The 18,830-nt window shown below is 42.7% G+C and overlaps 3 protein-coding genes across 3 annotated transcripts in view; 1 reads left to right on the plus strand and 2 right to left on the minus strand.

Moving 5' to 3' along the window:
- Positions 1–7,648, minus strand: part of LOC104951463 (protein-glutamine gamma-glutamyltransferase 5-like) — a 14,677-nt gene extending 7,029 nt beyond the window's left edge. Inside the window, exons 1-8 of the mRNA XM_010778125.1 lie at positions 7,562–7,648; positions 6,421–6,478; positions 5,563–5,802; positions 5,346–5,464; positions 5,122–5,250; positions 4,324–4,501; positions 3,637–3,772; positions 2,273–2,403 (exon numbers count right to left, since the gene is read on the minus strand). Coding sequence (XP_010776427.1) covers positions 2,273–2,403; positions 3,637–3,772; positions 4,324–4,501; positions 5,122–5,250; positions 5,346–5,464; positions 5,563–5,802; positions 6,421–6,478; positions 7,562–7,648 — 1,078 coding nt within the window. The remainder of the gene's footprint in view (positions 1–2,272; positions 2,404–3,636; positions 3,773–4,323; positions 4,502–5,121; positions 5,251–5,345; positions 5,465–5,562; positions 5,803–6,420; positions 6,479–7,561) is intronic.
- A 2,718-nt stretch (positions 7,649–10,366) lies between these two features.
- LOC104946913 (scavenger receptor cysteine-rich domain-containing group B protein) lies at positions 10,367–16,726 on the minus strand. The gene is made up of 9 exons (XM_010772824.1): positions 16,709–16,726; positions 15,047–15,349; positions 14,887–14,949; positions 13,185–13,499; positions 12,606–12,674; positions 12,025–12,093; positions 11,585–11,899; positions 11,019–11,099; positions 10,367–10,921 (listed from the first exon to the last, which is right to left on the minus strand). Exons 1-9 carry the CDS (start codon positions 16,719–16,721, stop codon positions 10,605–10,607), a joined length of 1,545 nt encoding a protein of 514 aa, XP_010771126.1. The 5' UTR covers positions 16,722–16,726; the 3' UTR covers positions 10,367–10,604.
- Positions 16,727–17,799: 1,073 nt separating this feature from the next.
- LOC104951472 (14-3-3 protein gamma-1-like) overlaps positions 17,800–18,830 on the plus strand; it is a 10,167-nt gene continuing 9,136 nt past the window's right edge. The window contains exons 1-2 of the mRNA XM_010778137.1: positions 17,800–18,264; positions 18,379–18,558. Of these exons, the coding sequence (XP_010776439.1) occupies positions 17,800–18,264; positions 18,379–18,558 (645 nt within the window). The remainder of the gene's footprint in view (positions 18,265–18,378; positions 18,559–18,830) is intronic.

Genomic DNA, 18,830 nt, shown 5'->3' on the forward strand with positions numbered 1-18,830 from the left:
AGCCCGGCCGGCCGGGGTCGGTTGCTGTGGACGTCTCTCCGCTTGCGGCCTCCTGTGGCCGGCGTGGACGCCGCGGCTGCTGCGGGCGTTGGTGCCGCTGTGGCAGCTCAGCCGACTGGAGCCAGCTGTACATGCTGGCGAATGCCATCCACCTGTTCCGCGGCCGTCTTCATGGACTCCACCATGGCGTGGAACTGGGGTCCGAACAGCCCGTCCGGGCTGATTGGAGCGTCCAGTAGCACTTTTCTGGCCGTCTCCGTAACAGACGCCGCCGCGCTGTGGTGACGGAGAAAGAGATATGTCGGGCCGCAGCTGCACTCTGGTTACTCACGCGGTCTCCTCCGGGCTAGAGAGCAGCGCGGGAACGCCCGAACGGTGACCCGTGTAGAGGCGTAGAGGTGCCTCCTGGACTGCTGCCTGGGTGAGTCTGGCCCGCGGACTACGCAGTTGTCGCCGAGCGACTCCTAGCGTTGCTGAAATGGTTTTGTAAGAAACGTGTTGAAAGTCTCCGAAAACGGAGCAGTGGCTGCGATGCTGTCTTCGGCGTGAACATTCAGGGAGAACGTGAGTATTTTTACCAATATCCAACTTGGCAGAGGGAGTTGTGAGGTGGGACAAACGACACGATCAATCACATCTTCCACATCAAGCCGAAGCTACCATATATTATCTTGCGCGCGTGCCTAGCCACGGGACGGATATTGGTGCCCTGCCTATCACCGTAACAGGCGATAGTGTTGCAGACCTTAACGGAAGGGCTTTTGTCGTTTAAAGCGTTACCAGATGTACGACATTATGGAGTAGCAGCCGGGTTCTAGTTCGGAATAGTCGGCGGCGCCCTCTAATGCATATGGCCATGGTGCTGTGATCCCCCAGCCGGAACCTCTGCGCACAGCACTGATACGCTTGAGTCCACGACCGCCACCGGCGCAAGGTAGTGCGGGCCTCGCTACCGGCAGACATAGGGAAGGCAGACCCCCGGCATCTGGCTCCCCTCTTTGTGTTGTCAGGCAAACTAGCACAACGGAAGGCATGGAGTTTGCAGGACCCCGGCCAGGAGTCCTCGGCGGGACCCACGGGCAGGCATAGGTTGGCAGCCCAGCAGGAGAGTAGTCGGCGGGGAGCGGCCCAACGAGACAGGACAGGATTGCAGCCGCCAGCAAAGGAGAGTGTCGGCGGGCCTCCAAACGGGATGGACATGGAGCTGGCAGACCCCAGCGACCCTCCAAGGCACAGGAGATAGGGTTTGCAGACCCCCACGGCAGTCGAAGGGAGTAGTCGACGGGACCCCCGACGGCATAGGTTGGCGGACCCCGGCAGGGAGAGTCGTCGGCGGGACCCCCAAACGGACAGGCATGGGGTTGGCGGACCCCGGCAGCGAGAGTTGGGTCGCGGGACCCAACGGGAAGACATAGCAAGCAGGTGGGGGGCAGGGACCCCCGCAGAAGGAGTAGTCCAGCGGGCCCCACGGGAAAGGGCTGCAGTTGGCAGGACCCCCAGCCGGCGTCAACGGCTAGTTCGAGTAGGGACTTGAGTTGGACGTGGGTGGANTGTGTGTAGTGAGTTTGGTAGTAATAAGCTGTATAAAAGTGATTGAATATGTATTCTCTTTTTTCTGAGTTCCACTTTGCAGACGGTCCCTGAGCACTCGTTTCTTCTCCGGCTGCGGATAGAGACCAATGTAATGTGTCGTTCCAGCTCGGAGGACGGCGCGTATTGGCTTTTTTTTAATCAAAATGTGATTCTAGTTCGTTGTCAACCTTACCACGGTACTTAGAAGACGTCATTTGTGTCTGAATAACGTTTTGTTCATGAGTTATTGATCCGTGAAATCAGAATCTTCCAATATCGTTCCAACTTTACTGAACTAAGCCAGAATACCGTCTCATTTCGTAGACCACTCGGTTTGCTGTTCCTTAACTTTATATTTATATACATTTATTTTTGGACGAAAACTTAGCGTGAGGAAAGGCAAGTGTGGCGTGAGTGCGTGAGATATGGATTAATTGCGTGACTCTCACGCTCAATGTGTGAATGTTGGCAGCCCTTAGGCTTAGCTCTTGTTTTAGAACGATGGATAACAATTTTGTTGGCGTGGATGCCGCACTGTCTTGATACTGTGACAGAGCGCAGGAGATCAAAATACAGTTAAACATGGATTTGACTACCTCTGATTTAGTTATCAATTGTATTTCGCCTTCTTTGACATTTAATCAAAAAAGGAAGCTCTTATGTCAACAAATTTGATATTAATCGATCAATTATCACCCACCTCCACTCTTCTCCTGGGGGGTGGCGTCCACCACCTGCCACCCATCAAACGCTGAGCCGAGGTCTGGTCTCCTCATCCAGCACTCCACCCACACATGGAAGTTCCTGCAAGAGGACAAACACGAATGGATGCTGTAAATTAACAAAAATGCAAAATCAAATATGCTGGGAAAATAAGATAGCCAACTCACTTTTTTGCGTCATTATTATATAAAAAGTTGATACTGCAAAACTGGGAAAATAAGGAAGCACCTTCACTTAAAAACTGTAATATTACTTAACATTAAAGAGGCTCTATTATGCTAATTTTCAGGTTTCATATTTGTATATTGTGTCTCTACTGTGACATGTCTCCATGCTTTAATGTACAACAAGCTCTTTATTTTTCCCATACTGCCTGTTCTGCTGCACCTCTTTCCCCCCTCTGTCTGAAACCAGAGCCCAGTCTGCCCTGATTGGTTAGCTGGCCAGGTGTGATGTCGCGCCCTTTAGCCCCTATCACGTAAAATGTGGCAGGCTGCAAGCCAATAGAAGCGTGAGTGTTACATAATGATGTCATTATGTTAGGGAAGGAAAAAAAAGGAAAAGCAATAATCTTTAGCTCGTCTTTCACATCAATGTGTTTGTGTGGGTTTTTATTTAATTTTATGGGTGGTTGTTTGTTTTGCAAGTAGGCACATGCATGTGTGGTTGGTCGATCTAGTGTAGGGGATGATAACCATATTTTATCCTATCCTTTTCTTTGTTCTTTCATTTTATATTCTAGCTTTTTTGGAAGTAATGAAAATGATGCATGTTGAAATATGTTGAAATATTGAATGTAGGCAGGGTTTGAATTAGGACGATGGTCTGACGTCGTCACACTCAAAATGTGTCATGTTTACAAAAAACTATATATTAAAACTTTTTTCATTCTTAACATAGACTATATTTAGGGTCCATATGTGTTGACTCTAAAATGTGTCCGTCTTGTAACACAGAGCCCGTTTCTCAAGCCATGCCAAATGTATGTGTGTGCATAAAGATGAGTTATGATCGGTCATAATATCACAGAATGGGATTATGATCAAATTGTTACTTATGTACCGTGAGATTTACAGCAAACTTTTGGCCATAACCGTGCAGCCCTACAAATGAACTGAGATTTCCACACACATAATTTAAACTATCATATTACACCCGACCAATACAAAGCACGTGCAAATGTTTTGTGTATATATTAATCATTTAAGATGGAAATTACTTCAAGTTTAATGTTACTTTTAAAGATAGTGTACTAGAGTAATAGAGTACCAGAGTAGGTCTGGACTAAGCATAGTTTAATCATCCTAAAAGATCAACTGTTTGAGAGCAATAGACACCCACCACGTGCTGTCCTTTGGTCCTGGGAGCTTTTCCCCGCTGCTTGAGAAATATTCCTCAATTATCAGGTTGCTGTTAGCGTCATGGGCAGCGTTAAAAACTGTCACCACCCTGGAGGGAACACCCAGCACTCTCATCACTGGAAAAAAACACAAAAAAAGCACAGTCACACTATACTAGACTAGATGGACCAACATTTTGAAATGATCTGTTATGACAAATTATGGCTTGATATGTTAAGCCTGTAAAGACAAAACATTCCTTTTTTATTCAAATAACGTAGCGATGATGATGAAAGCAGGGACAGCAAACCCTACCTAAAAGTCGACAGGTTTGTGCCATTATGAAAGATTTATTAGAAACAGGCTAACAGCTTGCTTAGGTTGAAAAGCCCTTTATTTAGGTTTATGATCCTAGGATTGTCCCTTTCAGAAACTACTAGAAGAACAAAGGAATGGGATAAAACTACTAAATAACATAAGCCAATGCAAATACTGTATCAATATAATAGATTAAAACAGGTTCAGGTGGATTTAGCTTATAATACTTGTAAGCCAAGTTTGATATCTTCCTTAATCAAAGGCCAAACTTAAAGAGATGTAAGGCAACTCTTTGGTGTCGTTGATGGCTAAATAACACTTGATTGTCAGCCACGATTTTAGAACTCTAGTGTCCTAATTTATACCGTACCGGTGCAGAGGACAGATGCAAAGACCCAGCACTGTCCGTAGCGTACGGGTTTGCAGTTGGACAAGGCCCATTGGTGGAGGATGTCAGCGCTGCTGCTCCACTCTGCGGGACTGACACCATCTTTGTAGTCGCCTGACCAATTTCCCATTAAAATACCCAGGTCGTCGTCGCAGTTAACCTTAAGACAGTAGACACACATTACATTCTTTGTATAACTGTGTCAGAAAAAATTGTGAACCATTTTCTAGATTAAATGTGTGTGTTTAAGTCTTAATAACAGGCTTAAAATATATTTGCCAGAGCAATTCTTCGAAGAGATATTTTTTAGACTCATTTCAACCTGAAAAGGCTGAAGTGCACGACTACCCCATGTTCAAAATAGGACCAATGCAAATAAACAATACACAATTTAAAAGTTGGCCATGACATTTATCTCACATAACTTTCTACCAAACAATATGTACCTGTGTTTAGAGTGCATGGAGGAATTGTCCTGAAAATATTAATATTTTCACTTCCTATTTAGTAGCACTTTTGCCTTGTTGGCCGAAATAATTACACCAAAAATGTTATCCTAAAGACTTATTTAAAAGTGCCTAAAAATGAACTGGCACAATCTTTAACCTGTTCTTAAGTTATAAACAAGATATAGAAAAACAATTTCGATCAGACTTATTTGCCTCACGAGGCTTCTGTATATTATTGATAATATAATTAAAAACATTCCACATTAGAGGGAGTACATGTGCATGTTTTACATATCCATCACAAAGAGTAAATGTGAATGTTGCTGCTCACCATAGCACAAATCACCCGGCTGAGGTAGACGGGGTCTGCTCGTCGATTGTAGTCTTTTTCTTTGTTCTTGAAGTGCCACCGGCTGACCTGCAGCAGCTTCATACACGCCTCCAGGACTCCAGGCTCATACTTTATGTTCACACAAGGAAACATACAATTCCTGTACTGTATTCTTACCATCACATAATGCTGTGACCCGTTCATGAAAGCTGAGCATCACCTACCTGACCAAACATCCAGGGTCTTTCATTAATGTTTTGAGGGGTGCCCGTGAACAAAATGCCGCAATCACTCTTGATATACTCTTCTCTTTGGGCGTTCAGTGGCATGTACACTGGATCCTCTGAAAGGCAATAGCAGTGGAACGGGTTCACCTCTAAAACAAGGTAACAGCAACACATTTAGACAATAAAAGGAAGGAATATTACTAAATGGTCCCACCTTTCAGCCAAGGGTTGCAGAGTAGCACAAATGTTCCCACTTCAAAGGTACTTCTGTTCCTATGTATCGTCTCAATGTGGAGGAAGAGGTAATACTGAGCCACTGGGGAATTAACAGGGGAGCAGATGTGGATGGTGACTGACTTCGAATGAATGTCGCCTGGGTAGATTTTGGCTGACCAGCCTTGGGGGTCGTGTTCCTCGTCAGAGATCTGGACTATGATCCTGTCTGAATGATTTCCTGCAAGGTGAAACAACTAATTATACTAGTTACCTAAAGTGAGATTATGAATAAAGAAATAATAAGAAAAAAACGTTTAATTTATAAGCTATATGAACATTTCTCCATTCAATACTAGAAGGGGTTTTGTTACAACATCTATTTGTTTTTGTACAACCAGTAGCTAATGGTGGCAAATTTTAGCTTAGCAAACGGAGCATTATCATTATAATGTTTTTTCCTCATCTAACTCAAGAGTAAATAACAGTATTTCTATTTCCAAATATTTTAAATTAGTAAAACAATTAAAAGTCAGTAAATTGACTCAGTGATAACTTTGTGAACTTTGCTAACATTTGCAGCTAAACTACTGGGGCCGTATTCACAAAATCCTTTGTGAATACGGCCCCAGTAGTTTAGCTGCAAATGTTAGCAAAGTTCACAAAGTTATCACTGAGTCAATTTACTGACTTTTAATTGTTTTACTAATTTANTACACACACACACACGCACACACACACGCACACGCGCGCGCGCGCGCACACACACACACACACACACACACACACACACACACACACACAGATATAGAGAGATGCAGCCTTTGTGATAAACGCTGCCTGTGAAATGGTGCACTACGGGCGGGCCTGTGCTGCATCTTGGCAGATGCTGCGGCACGCCTCTGTGTGGGAACCTGCTGCAAGAGGTCGAGGACGCAGGGATGCAGGTTGCTACACAGCATTGACTAATGCCAAGCAGCCCATCATGCTAAAGTGTGCTCACATAAAAACGACCATTTGCTGCAATATGACACCTAGATAGCTTTCTGGAATGATGTCCGTCCGTCCACCAACACCCACGTCTGAAAGGTGGACGCTTCGTATTTTGTGCGCTGCTTCTGCGCAAATCGATTGCCATCAACCTTCAGCCAACATTGCTTTCAATGCACCAAATGAGTGTCAAAAGAAGGACACTGTATGATAGTAGTCCATATCAAGCTAAGTAAAAGTGGTATTTCATATTAAACCAATGGCCCGTTATTCCTCGTGCAAACCGGAACGCAACCATCAGCCTACGATGTCATTCTCATCCTCATGGTACCACCGTACCACCTAGCTCGTCCTCTGTTCCGCCACTATGCGCACCTTCCGACGAGCTAAGTTTGATATTATTTATCGTAAAAGCCCATATTTGGCCCCAAAATACGATCAAATCACGTATTATCGATATTTGTGTGATATTTCCCCCCCCCCCGGTTCTTTTACAACCGAGCTGTCTGGCCGCTTTTTAAAGGAGCGTGGTCAAAGGCACCGCCCCAAGATCAAACAGACCGCTCTTCATCCACAATCTACCGCATTACACCGCCGATAAAAGCCTTTGATTTACAAAAGTTATTACAATTTCATCATATCAACATGGTCTCTCTAATACCAGAAATGTGCGGAAAAGGCTGATAATATGAGCACAGGCTTTACGGGCCTTACAGCCCTGTTTAAATATATGTTGCCCAAATCGTATTTTGGCACAATTTTTTCCTGCCCACAATTATGTCCAAGCCATAAACGTAATCTTTAATCATAACTTTCATACACCATATTGCGTGTCTTATTCGCTTTAGGGTCAAAATGTGCTCGAACACAGAGGCATAGCCCCTTGTCTGCTGCCCTAATGCTAGGTTAGCAAGCTTTTACACAACTCTCACAAATGCACACACATATTGATGAAGCTAATAATAAACATATTTTTTAAGAAAATGTCATTACATAGGAACCCCACTTACCGATTTCATGGCAGCTGCCATATCATCATACCTCTCCGCCTGCTCGGCCAGCCTGGCTTTCTGCACCAGTTGCTCGCGGTCTACCATTTTAGATATGGTGTGTGTTTGCTGTCCTATGTGTTTCGGAAGTAAAGATCGTTAATATGAATGTTTGAATGCAGAGAAACGGGTACCGGGTCCTTCTCGCTGCAGCTGCTGCCTGCTGTCTGTGTGCCTGCCGACGGGACACCCCTCCCCCTCCGAGCACTTTCCCTCGGTTTTGTCACCACCCAAAAAGGCGTGTCTTAACGGAGTGATGTAACGAGCCTGGCAGTCCAGGGAAAATGATAGCACAGCCTATTGCCCTAAAGCCAGGCAATGTAGGGTTTACACTGCACACATATGCAAGTAAAAGGAGGTTTGTTATAGGGTTGACTTGTACTGTAGTGCATGGCGTTATCAAACTTTCCAAGTAGGCCTGCAGTGACTTGACTACTATCAGGGCAAATGCTAAACACACTGGGCCCCAGAGCCCCAGAGCCGGCTCATAATTCCAAGCTTTGACTTGAAGAATATGCTCATCTAGTCAAGTACAATACCAACTGACATGAAACAATTCATTTGTAAACAAACTTGATTTCAAATACAAGTACAAACATAAAACATAATAGAGGTTTGTGCAATGGGATACCCCAATAAACTATCCAAAGGAGCCTGACACTTAACACAAAGTATTTACAATAAACTATTACTAATCGGAGAGAGTTTGTTTAATACAGAAACATTTAAATGTATACTCCAACAACACTTAAAACTAAACAAATACCATAAAAAACTGAACTAATCTCATCCTGACTACTTAACGGCTTAATTAAATCAGTCTTGATTTAAAACAGGTAAGATATCATAAACAGTAGATATATGACTAATGGACAATGGTACACATTTAATTTATTTTAGAGTAACTTCAAGATAGACTGTGTACCTGTCTTAAAGAAAACATTGATGAACAGAGATTCAAATAAAACATGTTTTATGTATTATTTCTCTATTCATTATTAGAGTCAAGGAAACATATTGTCCTTGTGTCTTATTCACTGAGTCACCTGTGTAGCTGATAATGAAGAGACACACCTGTGACCACAGAGCATTTCATATCTTATGTTTGACATCACTGTAACATTGTTGCTTGGCAGAGGAAAAACAAAGGGCAGGCAAATGATCAATTAAAGAAGAACTTCTACAATGATTGGTTATTCGTTTTTTATTTCACAGATCAATTTAACTTTTATTTCGTTTTTTCTCATGCAGTTTAAATTATTTCTAAAACCACCTTGTAACCATGGATATGCCATTTTGGGTGAGTGTAGTGATTATAGTTATGAAGCAGGCTCATAAAATGTCATCAAAAGAGTCATTTTTTCTTGAGTTATCAGAACAAACTGTCGATGAAAAATCCTTTTAGCTCCTTCTCTGTTTACCCAATTCCTTTTAGGTGTACACATACAGTATATATTTATTGCTGAGGCAAAATGACATCTTAAAATATTGTATCTAACGATATTTTGATTAAGAATTAATTTAACTTTTCTTCAATTCACTAATAAGACAAAAGTTACTTTTGTATAATCAAAGTGTATAAAAATGTCTAACTACAGGTAATTTATATATATATATTTGTATGTTCTTAAGAATGTCTCGAACTGAAGCTATGATAGTCAAAACTAAAATGTGGTAACATTTTAGAGTTGTTCAATTCCTACAGTAGCATAAACTGAATCTATATTAAAAAGGAATTGTACATCTAATATGCTCTCAGATCATTCTGATTGTGAATACTCATAAATAAAAAATATAGCCACATTTTTAACAATGTTATGGCATTAAAGGGAGGTATTCACACATTTTACTGTTAGATTTGTTTTATTATAGAGAGCATTTAAAGATTAAAGTGAGAAATTACAGCTTTCCCCTTAGGAATTATTATTAATAAAATGTTTATTTAATTAACTTTAGCATACATGGTCAGTCTAACCATTACTTCTCTGTGGCCAGTGTAAGCTAACTTTTCAGCAATACCGTTGTCGCACTTCGGAGTCAATTTGCTGACTTAATTCTGTACTGTTTTCACTATTACACTGTTATTATTACATGTGGCCAGAGTTAGATGGGTTAGCTACGCACTGTTATTACATGTGGCCACAGAGTTAGCTAGGTTAGCTACGCACTGTTAGTATTATTTTGTCCGAATTGGGTGATTCAACTAGCTTTAGTTATTTATATAAAACATTTCTTATTTCGTTTGAGCTCATTGCATTGCATTTAGCATCCCCAAAAATCCTTTCCCTTGAAAACATTTAAATGGTGGTATTGTCATATTTGTGCGCGCAGTTAAAGAAGAATACACAATGGAAGTAAATGTTGAGGCAATGACAAATGCAGATAACGGTTCAAAGACCTCTGTTTTTAGTTCAAAAATATATTAAATACCAAAAAATAAGAACATGTATTTTACCACATGTAGTTACATTTATTCATATTTGGGTTAACACAACACAAGTTTCACATTGTTTATTTGATAGAGAAATGTGATGCATATTCACAAGATATAACACATTTATTTATGTTTGTGTCTGTTATCTTGCAATGTTGTGGTATGTCGAATATCATTTGTTCCATTTAGGTTTCTGTTATCATAAATAGATGCAGCAGGCAAAAAGATTGGAGCTGAAGCTCATGTGTCTCATCATCCAAACTGCACTTCCTCCAGTATTCCTTACCTAACTTAACAAATAATCACATGTAAATTACATTTTAGGTTTCTTAAAAAAAAACTGTGTACATTGTTTTTTATATCATATATTTATTTATAAAGTGCTTAATAGGCATATATAGTTTATAGCATGTCATCATATATTGTCATATTAGTTTTTTTGTATGTGGTTGGTGGTGGAGTACTCCTTCAGCATTGTGAAAGCTGTTATTTACATAATGTATACAAGTCCCAGGTTCAGTACGCCCACTTCCTACCCATGGTGGAGATGGAAGTGTGGTTCTGCTCAAATCACGACAGTGAGCAGGTGACGCCAGCATCTTCGGAGTGGTCACAGTTGTGCACGTTCCAGGATATATGGGAGCACTCCTGCAGGGTTTCCTCCTCACCGCTGCACTTGAGATTGTCCAGCAGAATTTTTCCTGTGCCGGGCCCGAAGAAAGCTTCTCCCCGAGCAGCTGTGGCCTCCCCACAGCCCACATGGCGACATACAACCTGAGCGTCAGGGATGTCCCAAGCATCATCGCACACTGTACCCCATTCAGAGTTTGAGTAAATCTCTACGCGACCCTCACACCGGTGCTGGCCTCCCACCAGTCTCAGCATTCCTGCAAAAAATTAGAATCACAATAATTCATTATTATCTGTATTATAAACCCATTAGAGAAACGGGCTGATTTTGTGGTGGCAGAATATTTAACCTACCTTCAGATGGTTCTGATGTGGTGGCAGGTATCTTCTCTGTTGCTCTAAAGTCACGTCCATTTCCAAAGTAAAAATCAGAAGCTAATGGAGGCAGAGGAAAGCAGAGTGAGGACACTAGGTGTTGGCTTAGGCATACTCTGGGAAATATCAGGTCACTAATGTAATATAAATGTTCCTTAAGGCAACAGACATGCACTTTGCAGCAACTTTGAGACAGATTAAAAACTGCTCGCTTTAAACATATATAATCAAATGTTCTAAACAACCGAAAACCAGGTATGTGCTCTCTAAGTAAAAGTGCCTCTTTCTGTGCTTTCATTCAGCCTAGAAATAAGTAAAATTTGGCCTGAATGCAGGCGGTGACGTTGATGTACTCATCCTCTGTATTTTTTATGCTCTCTGGGCTGTTTCCTCCTCAGAGTACTACAGTCATGAATTGCAATTGGACAGCTCAGCAGGGCGAGCACACATGACCCAATACAAAGGAAGTATGAGCTGTTCAGTGTGCCTAAATTGAGCCTGCTTTAGCCCTATATGGTGTAAGAGAGGTCATGTCATGTTCTTACGTGCACAGATAACTCCAGCATCCTCATGATGGCGACAGTTATGCTGACCCCAGCCCAGGTGGAAGCACTGGGACAGCTCCCGTTCCGAGCCACTACATTCCACATTGTCCAGCAGGATGAGACCAGAACCGAAGCCAAAGTGAGACTGTGTCATGGCCCCCATAGCTGGGCCACAGCCTACCTGCCTGCACGCCACGTTAGCGTTGAACATGTCCCAGTCATCATCACACACCGTCCCCCAAATATTTTTGTATTGAACCTCTACACGACCCTCACAGCTATGGTTACCATTGACCAGACGAATGGTTGGTTTGCCTGCATAGTGATAAATAGACAGGTACATCCTTGCAGTTTATTTTCTGATAATTGCAAAACAAGGTGATCTGCTCAGTCCAATGTTAAAACACACTGTATTTGTGTTTAAAGTTTAATATTGTTACCTTTTGTCAGGGCAGTTGTGGTGACAGTTTTTGTAGTTGGAGCGTTGGTGACTGGAATGCTTTCTGTTGCTGGAGGAAAAATGTAATAAATGTTAAGTTTGTTGCGATCATGGTAATGTTAGTTCACCACCCTGATTTTTGGTACTGAGGTGGAAAGACCAGGTGGAAGAAATGACTCCCCCTGTTGGTCATTTGTCAGAAGAGCATATTTCATTTTTACTGTGTGGAGGAGAAATCCTCAAAATACATAATTAGCTATGGAGTCACAGGAGTGCTCCTTAAAAAGTAATCTGTACAAGAAAGAAAAAAAATTATGCAAAATAAATACATCTGGAAACATAGAGTAATAAATAAAATAGATAAAGGAATGTGTAAAAATAGAAATAGTTTTAGCAAAATCACTAAAAAGAACAAGATAAATAAATAATAAAAAATATATAATAAATCAATGAAAATTGTTCATTTATATTATAAATGCATACAGAAATAAATAAATAAACTATTTTATATTTTATTTCCACAAAAGCAGTGTGTGCTTGTTTACGTACATATAAACAGTACTGTGTACTAAGTGTGTTTACCTTCACTGGTGTATGTTACCCAGAGCCCTCTCTGGTTTTCTGTTACCAAAGGAGGTACAGTGCTGGTACCTGGAGTTAATAGAAAAGTAAAATGAAAAATTATTGTACAACTTCCATATTAAACTACTATTTACTACTTCTAATTCTGCTAATACAAATGCTTGAAATCGGATTTGATGTGATTTGTACAAGAGCAAAAAGTCCTGCATTCTTATGTAACATGAGCATTGTTTGGATATGTTTTTAAAAATAATTTGCATCCGTCCAACTTGTGTTAAAAGGAATATTTGTCCCATAAAATGAGAATGTGTATATCATAACCTGATTTCTTCAGAATAAAAAAACTGAGTGATGGATGAATGGATAAATGAGACTTGCATTGTACTGTAAATGTTTAAAAACAGGTGTTTTGATATAGTGTTGCTGTTACTGCTGCCTCTATTTACTTTAATTCATTAATCATTTATAAAGTTTTCTTCAAGAATACAAGGTAACACAGAGTGAGTTATTGATACCAATGGTCATTGTGTTGCTAACATGTTTCTTTAAATGCATGTTCCATGATAGAGAGAAGTGTACCAGTGCAGGTGACTCCAGCGTCCTCATGATGACCGCAGTTGTGTTTGCCCCAGGGCAGGCTTTTGCATCTAGTCAGGTCCGGTTCAGAGCCGTAGCAGTTGACGTTGTCCAGGAGAATCCGACCCGTTCCGTAGCCAAAGTAAGAGTTAGTGTGTGAGTGGACGGCATTGCCACAGCCTAACTGGTGGCACACCACCACGGCATTCTCTAAGCTCCATTCGTCATCACACACTGTCCCCCAGTCTCCCTGGTAGAAAACCTCCACCCGGCCCTGGCAGGAGTTGTATCCATCCAACAGACGGATGGTGCCATCACCTAAACCAAGATGGGGAGGGGGCGATTGATAAGGATACATCTTCTCTACAACAGATTTTTAGTCTCTGTTGTATTTTATTAGAATCTATATTATTGTCAAATAAAATAGATGCAGGGATTTGAGCATGTTGTGTAGAGGACAGAGGAGACGACCAACAGACATTGATACAGGGAAAGGATAAGGGTGTCGGCCTATACAAAACATATTGTGGCTTGTGAAGTAAGAGAGTTAAGGTGAATGGGACTATCCAGCACACAGATGTTGTCATTTAATGCCTCGGCCCAGACAAAAACGCACCTAAGCAGAGACAATGGACATTCTTGTGTGTCTATCATTTCTTAAAATGTGCTTCCCTGAAAGAAAGCTATGAGTAGGGATGACCTCACATCACTCCCTGTGGGTTTCAGATACGTCACGTGTTAACACAATTCGGTTCAAGTCTCTCAATATCCTCTTGGGAATTAAAGTTAAAAACATGCACAACAAAGACAAATCCAGCAAACAAAAAGGACGGCATGGGATTTAAGAGGCCTTTGAGCGGTAGTGTTTCTGCTTTTGAACATAGACGGGAAAAATAAGTCTTCTATGGTTGTGGGTTTCGATCCCAGGCCCTGCAGTCAACATGTGGATGTTTCTTTGGGCAAGATACTTAACCCTGAGTTGCTCCAGATGGCATGGCCACTGTCCATATTTGGAGGAGGGGGGCAACTCATTTGTGGCTACTGAAGATGAATATGCCAAATGCAGGTGGGGTTTGTGTTATTCAGTCAAATGCTTGGATCATCCATTAACTCATTTTTTGTACGACAGCAGATATGGAGAAAACATTAACATTAATGTGGAAGTTTATTACTGGCAACCTAAAGAATTAAATCCAATGTTCCCTCCAAACTGGTTTCCCGCTGAGTGCTACCTTTTTTTCATTTGAGGCTGAGCAGGTTTAAAGAGCTTTTTCACTGAAAATTGTTGCCAACTGCATCCAAAAAAAATTACGATATCAGAGTGATCCAAAACAGTTAAGTTGCAGGCAGTAAAACCAAAGCAGCAACATACATATATGATATATATATATATTATACAATCTATGTAAAAAACAACAACATTATATTGCGGGTTTAAATTGTTAAAGGGATAGGATATCAGCAGTCAAAGTCCACTATGACTTCTGTTTATAGTAATTTGCTAGTTTTACTGTTGTTTCACTGCCTAGGGTTGTCCTTTTACACATCTTGTTGTTACAAGTATTCATTTCTCAAATAGGCCCTTGTCAAATATCTTACATTCCTCATATTTGGGTTTGGGTTTTATCCGTTTGTCTTGATTTCTTAAAAAAAGAAAAGTTGGCAGAAGAACAGTCTCATTAAGATAAAAGCAGGGGGTACTTACGTAAACCGTGGTTCTCCCGGGGCGGTGTTGTGCGAAAACCCTTTGCCGCCACCACTGACGGTTCTAGTAGCAAAATGAAAAGGAAGAAGGAATATTATCAGTTTATCCTCTATTCTTATCAGGGTTATGCATATAGAGATGATTCCCAAAAAAGCTTTACCTCTGCAGGTAACACCCACGTCTTCATAGTGGTAACAGTTGTGGACGCCCCAGGCCGGAGCGGGGCACTCGCTGAGGCTTCTTTCATTTCCTCTGCAATCTACATTATCGAGCAGGATGGGCCCTGTGCCTTGTCCAAACTTAGAGCTGCTGCCCACCGCCACAGCCACTCCACAGTTTAGCTGCCGACACACCACGTTGGCATCCACCATGTCCCATTCATCGTCACACACTGTGCCCCATGAGTTGTTATAGAATACCTCCACTCTACCCTCACATCTGTTCAGTCCGTTCACCAGTTGTACTGGTAAGGAAAGATAAGGACACAATGTCTATCAATTGACCATTCACTATCATTGTTTAAAAACAACACTTTCTTATAGCGAGATGAGGATGTTGAGGTTGGTTTGGTCAGAACGATGACGACCTGTCCCTGGGGGCAGCGGTCAATATTTCTTGGTTTCTGGTGTAGCTAACAGGCCAAGACCTTCTCTTTCTCTATTGTCTGTTAGACAATAACCAATAGTTGTCTGGATTCAAGCCAATGCGTTCCAACTTTGTTCAGCTTTATACAACCAAAGGCCACTCAGATTTGATCGGTCAATACTACTTGGACAAAAAACAGAGTACATATCAAAACCAGAACGCTGTCGATACCAAATACTAGAATGGCTGTAGTCGTTTATCTTCTGTAATACAAAATATCATCAGAAAAAAAAGTCAGAATCCCTAAAAATGGGTTAAAAGGGGCCTGATACACCTACAAGGAATATAAAAAGGTTAGAGAACTGTCAAAGGAACTATAATTTCACGGGAAGACTAGGGGTAGAGGAATGTGAGAATTTGGTTAGGGAAATTGTCAAATATCTCGAACAAACTACCAGAAACCTGCAGGTCCGCTGCAACTCTTACTACTTTTAAATCTTTAAAACTTTTTTTGCTGCTACTTTTAATTGAACTATTCAAATCCTACACTGCACTGTAACTTTGATTCATGTACCTGTGTTATTCATGTTTTATTATCTTTGCTTTTTAATGTTTCTAATGTGTTTTATGCTCTTAATGTCTTTCATTTTTGCAAGCACTTTGAATTGCCTTGTGTTGAAAAGTGCTATATAAATAAACTTGCCTTACCTTATAAGTTGGTTCAAAAAAGTGTTATCTATTCAAAGGTAGCTTACTGCAACAAAACATACAGATTCTGTTTTAATATGCACATATCTGTACATAAATATTGCTATTGTGCCATTTCACTGAGAAATCTGAAGCCTATTATTTAGTCTGAAGGACATTTTAAATATGTGTTTGTAAAAAAAGGTATGACAAGCCAGTCTTCCATAGCTTTAATGTAATGACAGTTAATAGCAAAAAGTATAATCCTAACAAATTAAGGCACGTAATAAGACACATGAGTCAACTTGGATAAGAAAGACGTGGATGCAGAAGGGTGGGACGTTAGACAAATAAGAGGGGATTAGGGGAATGGAGAGCTGTGAAAGTGACCTTGTTTAAAAATCCCCAGGCACTGATCTAGCTTCTGTACTCTCTGTCACCGACACACAGCCAGTCACTGGTTTTCATACCGAGGTCCCGAATGCAGACATGTCTTACTGAACATTAGTGTCAGGAAAGGTGTGACATCGGATGTCTTGCTTATTCTTACCTTGGTACTGCATCGACACATCGGCTGAAACAGGAGGGAGGAGAGGATATGAAGGGAAACAGAGAGAGAATACAGTCAAATTATTTGTTGAAAGAAGGCTTTTGGCCTTCCATACAAAATGGGGTGATTTTTATAAAAACACTTTCATTGAGTGTTTTAAACCATCATTCACTGCCAACCCCTCACTCCTCTTAACTCGTTGTTAGGGGGCGCAAGTGAACAAGAACTGCTTCAGTAGCAAAATACATTTCTGGCAATTGGCGAGGCGAAGGACAAGCTTCACCTCGGCTGTTGCAGGCCACTTTTTGGTCTTTGTTGTGGCACAAAAACTGATATGTAGAAAAGGTTTGGTTTATTTCGAAGCATCTGCAAATGATTTCCATCACTAGGCATGATAAAAAAATGAATAAGTTCTTGTTTTTAATAACTCTCCTACCTCAGGAGGGACATTTAAGTAAGATTCAACTCTTTGGAAGGGGAGAAGGAGACACACCAGGTGGAGTTCTGCACTCAGTTGGCTGCTATAAAGGCTGTCAACAACTATAAAGTAAGAGAAATATATTAAACTACTCTTGTCTGTGATTGGGGAAGTACAACGTCTAATCACATTACTCCCTCTACCTAAAAGCACTTTAATGTAATGCTTTTACAACAATTAAAACAGGATGTAGATTAGGGGTCGACCGATTATCGGCCTGGCCGATTATCGGGGCCGATATTCCGCATTTGACCGATTATCGGTATCGGCCTTTGTTTTATCAAATTGCTGATAAAACTTTGGCTCTGATGCGGCCGTTCTATTTCATATATGGCTTCGCCCTCTAAGGCTATCGCTATTGGGTAATCCCCCTGCGCAGCACTGAAACACTTGTAGTCCACGCCCACCCGCAAGGTGGGCCCCACCCTCGTGCCTCCTTCCGGTATAAATAGGAAGGAGGCCCGGCAATCTGCTCCCTCTTTTTTTCAGCAAACCAGCACAGTTACTGAAGCACAGCAATTGAGAATCATAATGAGCAACAACTGCGTCCGTGATTGTCCCTCATGTGGCTCTGGGTTCATAATGAGTTATGACCTGCAGAGATAAAAGCAGTATGCGAATCCTGCCGGGGGTCAAAGCACGCGTACGCGGCTCTAAACCAGCAGGTAGCATGCACTGCGCTCGTCTCCACTCGGGCGACAGGAAGCGGAGAGCGGACACTCTTGCTGCTGTGGCCGAGGAGGACGATTGGCCCGTCCAGGCTTACGAGCCCGCGGAAGGGGCCTCGGGTCCCTGGGGCAGAGTGCCGGGCAGGAGTCCGAAGCAACTCCTGCCCCGCCTCCTTTGGAGTGTGCGACGCAAAGTGAGGCCGACAGTAGTCTCCGCACATGTGCGAGTCCCCATACTCACCTCCACACCGTCACGCACAGGTGTACTCCGCAATATGGCTCGCAGTACCCAAAATCTACTGGCTACGTACATCCTCCGCCATAGAGCCTGTCCCCTTCGGCGCTCCGAGACGTTCCAAATAATTGCTATCCAATTTGGGTCGTCGAAGGACGTCCCTCGGGACGACAGAGTAATTAATTGTCTAATCACCGTCCGGCCGAATTATGGCCGAGGCGAAGGAGCCCCGAGACCGCCTCGTCTGGCCTCGCCCCCTCGGAGTGAAGGAACGAGCGGCGCCCTCTAGACAGAAGACCCCAATGCCCTGCCTCTGCACCCTGCCTCGGGGACGTCGCTGGCCCCGCCAACGAACCACCTGCAGAGAGGCGACGCGGAGGACACGGCGCACCTGCGCGACGACGACAGCCCGAACCACGGCGACCCGTCGAGTCGGCTGACCTCGGTCGGACATGTACGACCGCTTACGGTAAGTGGACAAGGCGCCGGCAGAAGTACCTTGGGTGGTACCGCACCTTGACCCCAGGGCTTGTCCGGGCAGGCCCGACTAACCTCGCAGACGTCACGTGAAAAGACCCGGCAGAGGCGATTGTCTGCGGCGGCGCGCACACACTGCCTCTCCCCCCTTTCGTACAAGCGGCGGTTCGACCCTGGGACGAGGCCTGAGACAGAGGGGGCCAGGCTCCTCTCTCCCTCACCGCTCTTGGCTTGCCACTTGACACCCCCCCCCCCCTCCCCCCC

Source organism: Notothenia coriiceps, unplaced genomic scaffold (genome assembly GCF_000735185.1).
Source record: "Notothenia coriiceps isolate Sejong01 unplaced genomic scaffold, NC01 NC01_scaffold00000339, whole genome shotgun sequence".
In the NCBI taxonomy this organism is placed as follows: domain Eukaryota; kingdom Metazoa; phylum Chordata; class Actinopteri; order Perciformes; family Nototheniidae; genus Notothenia; species Notothenia coriiceps.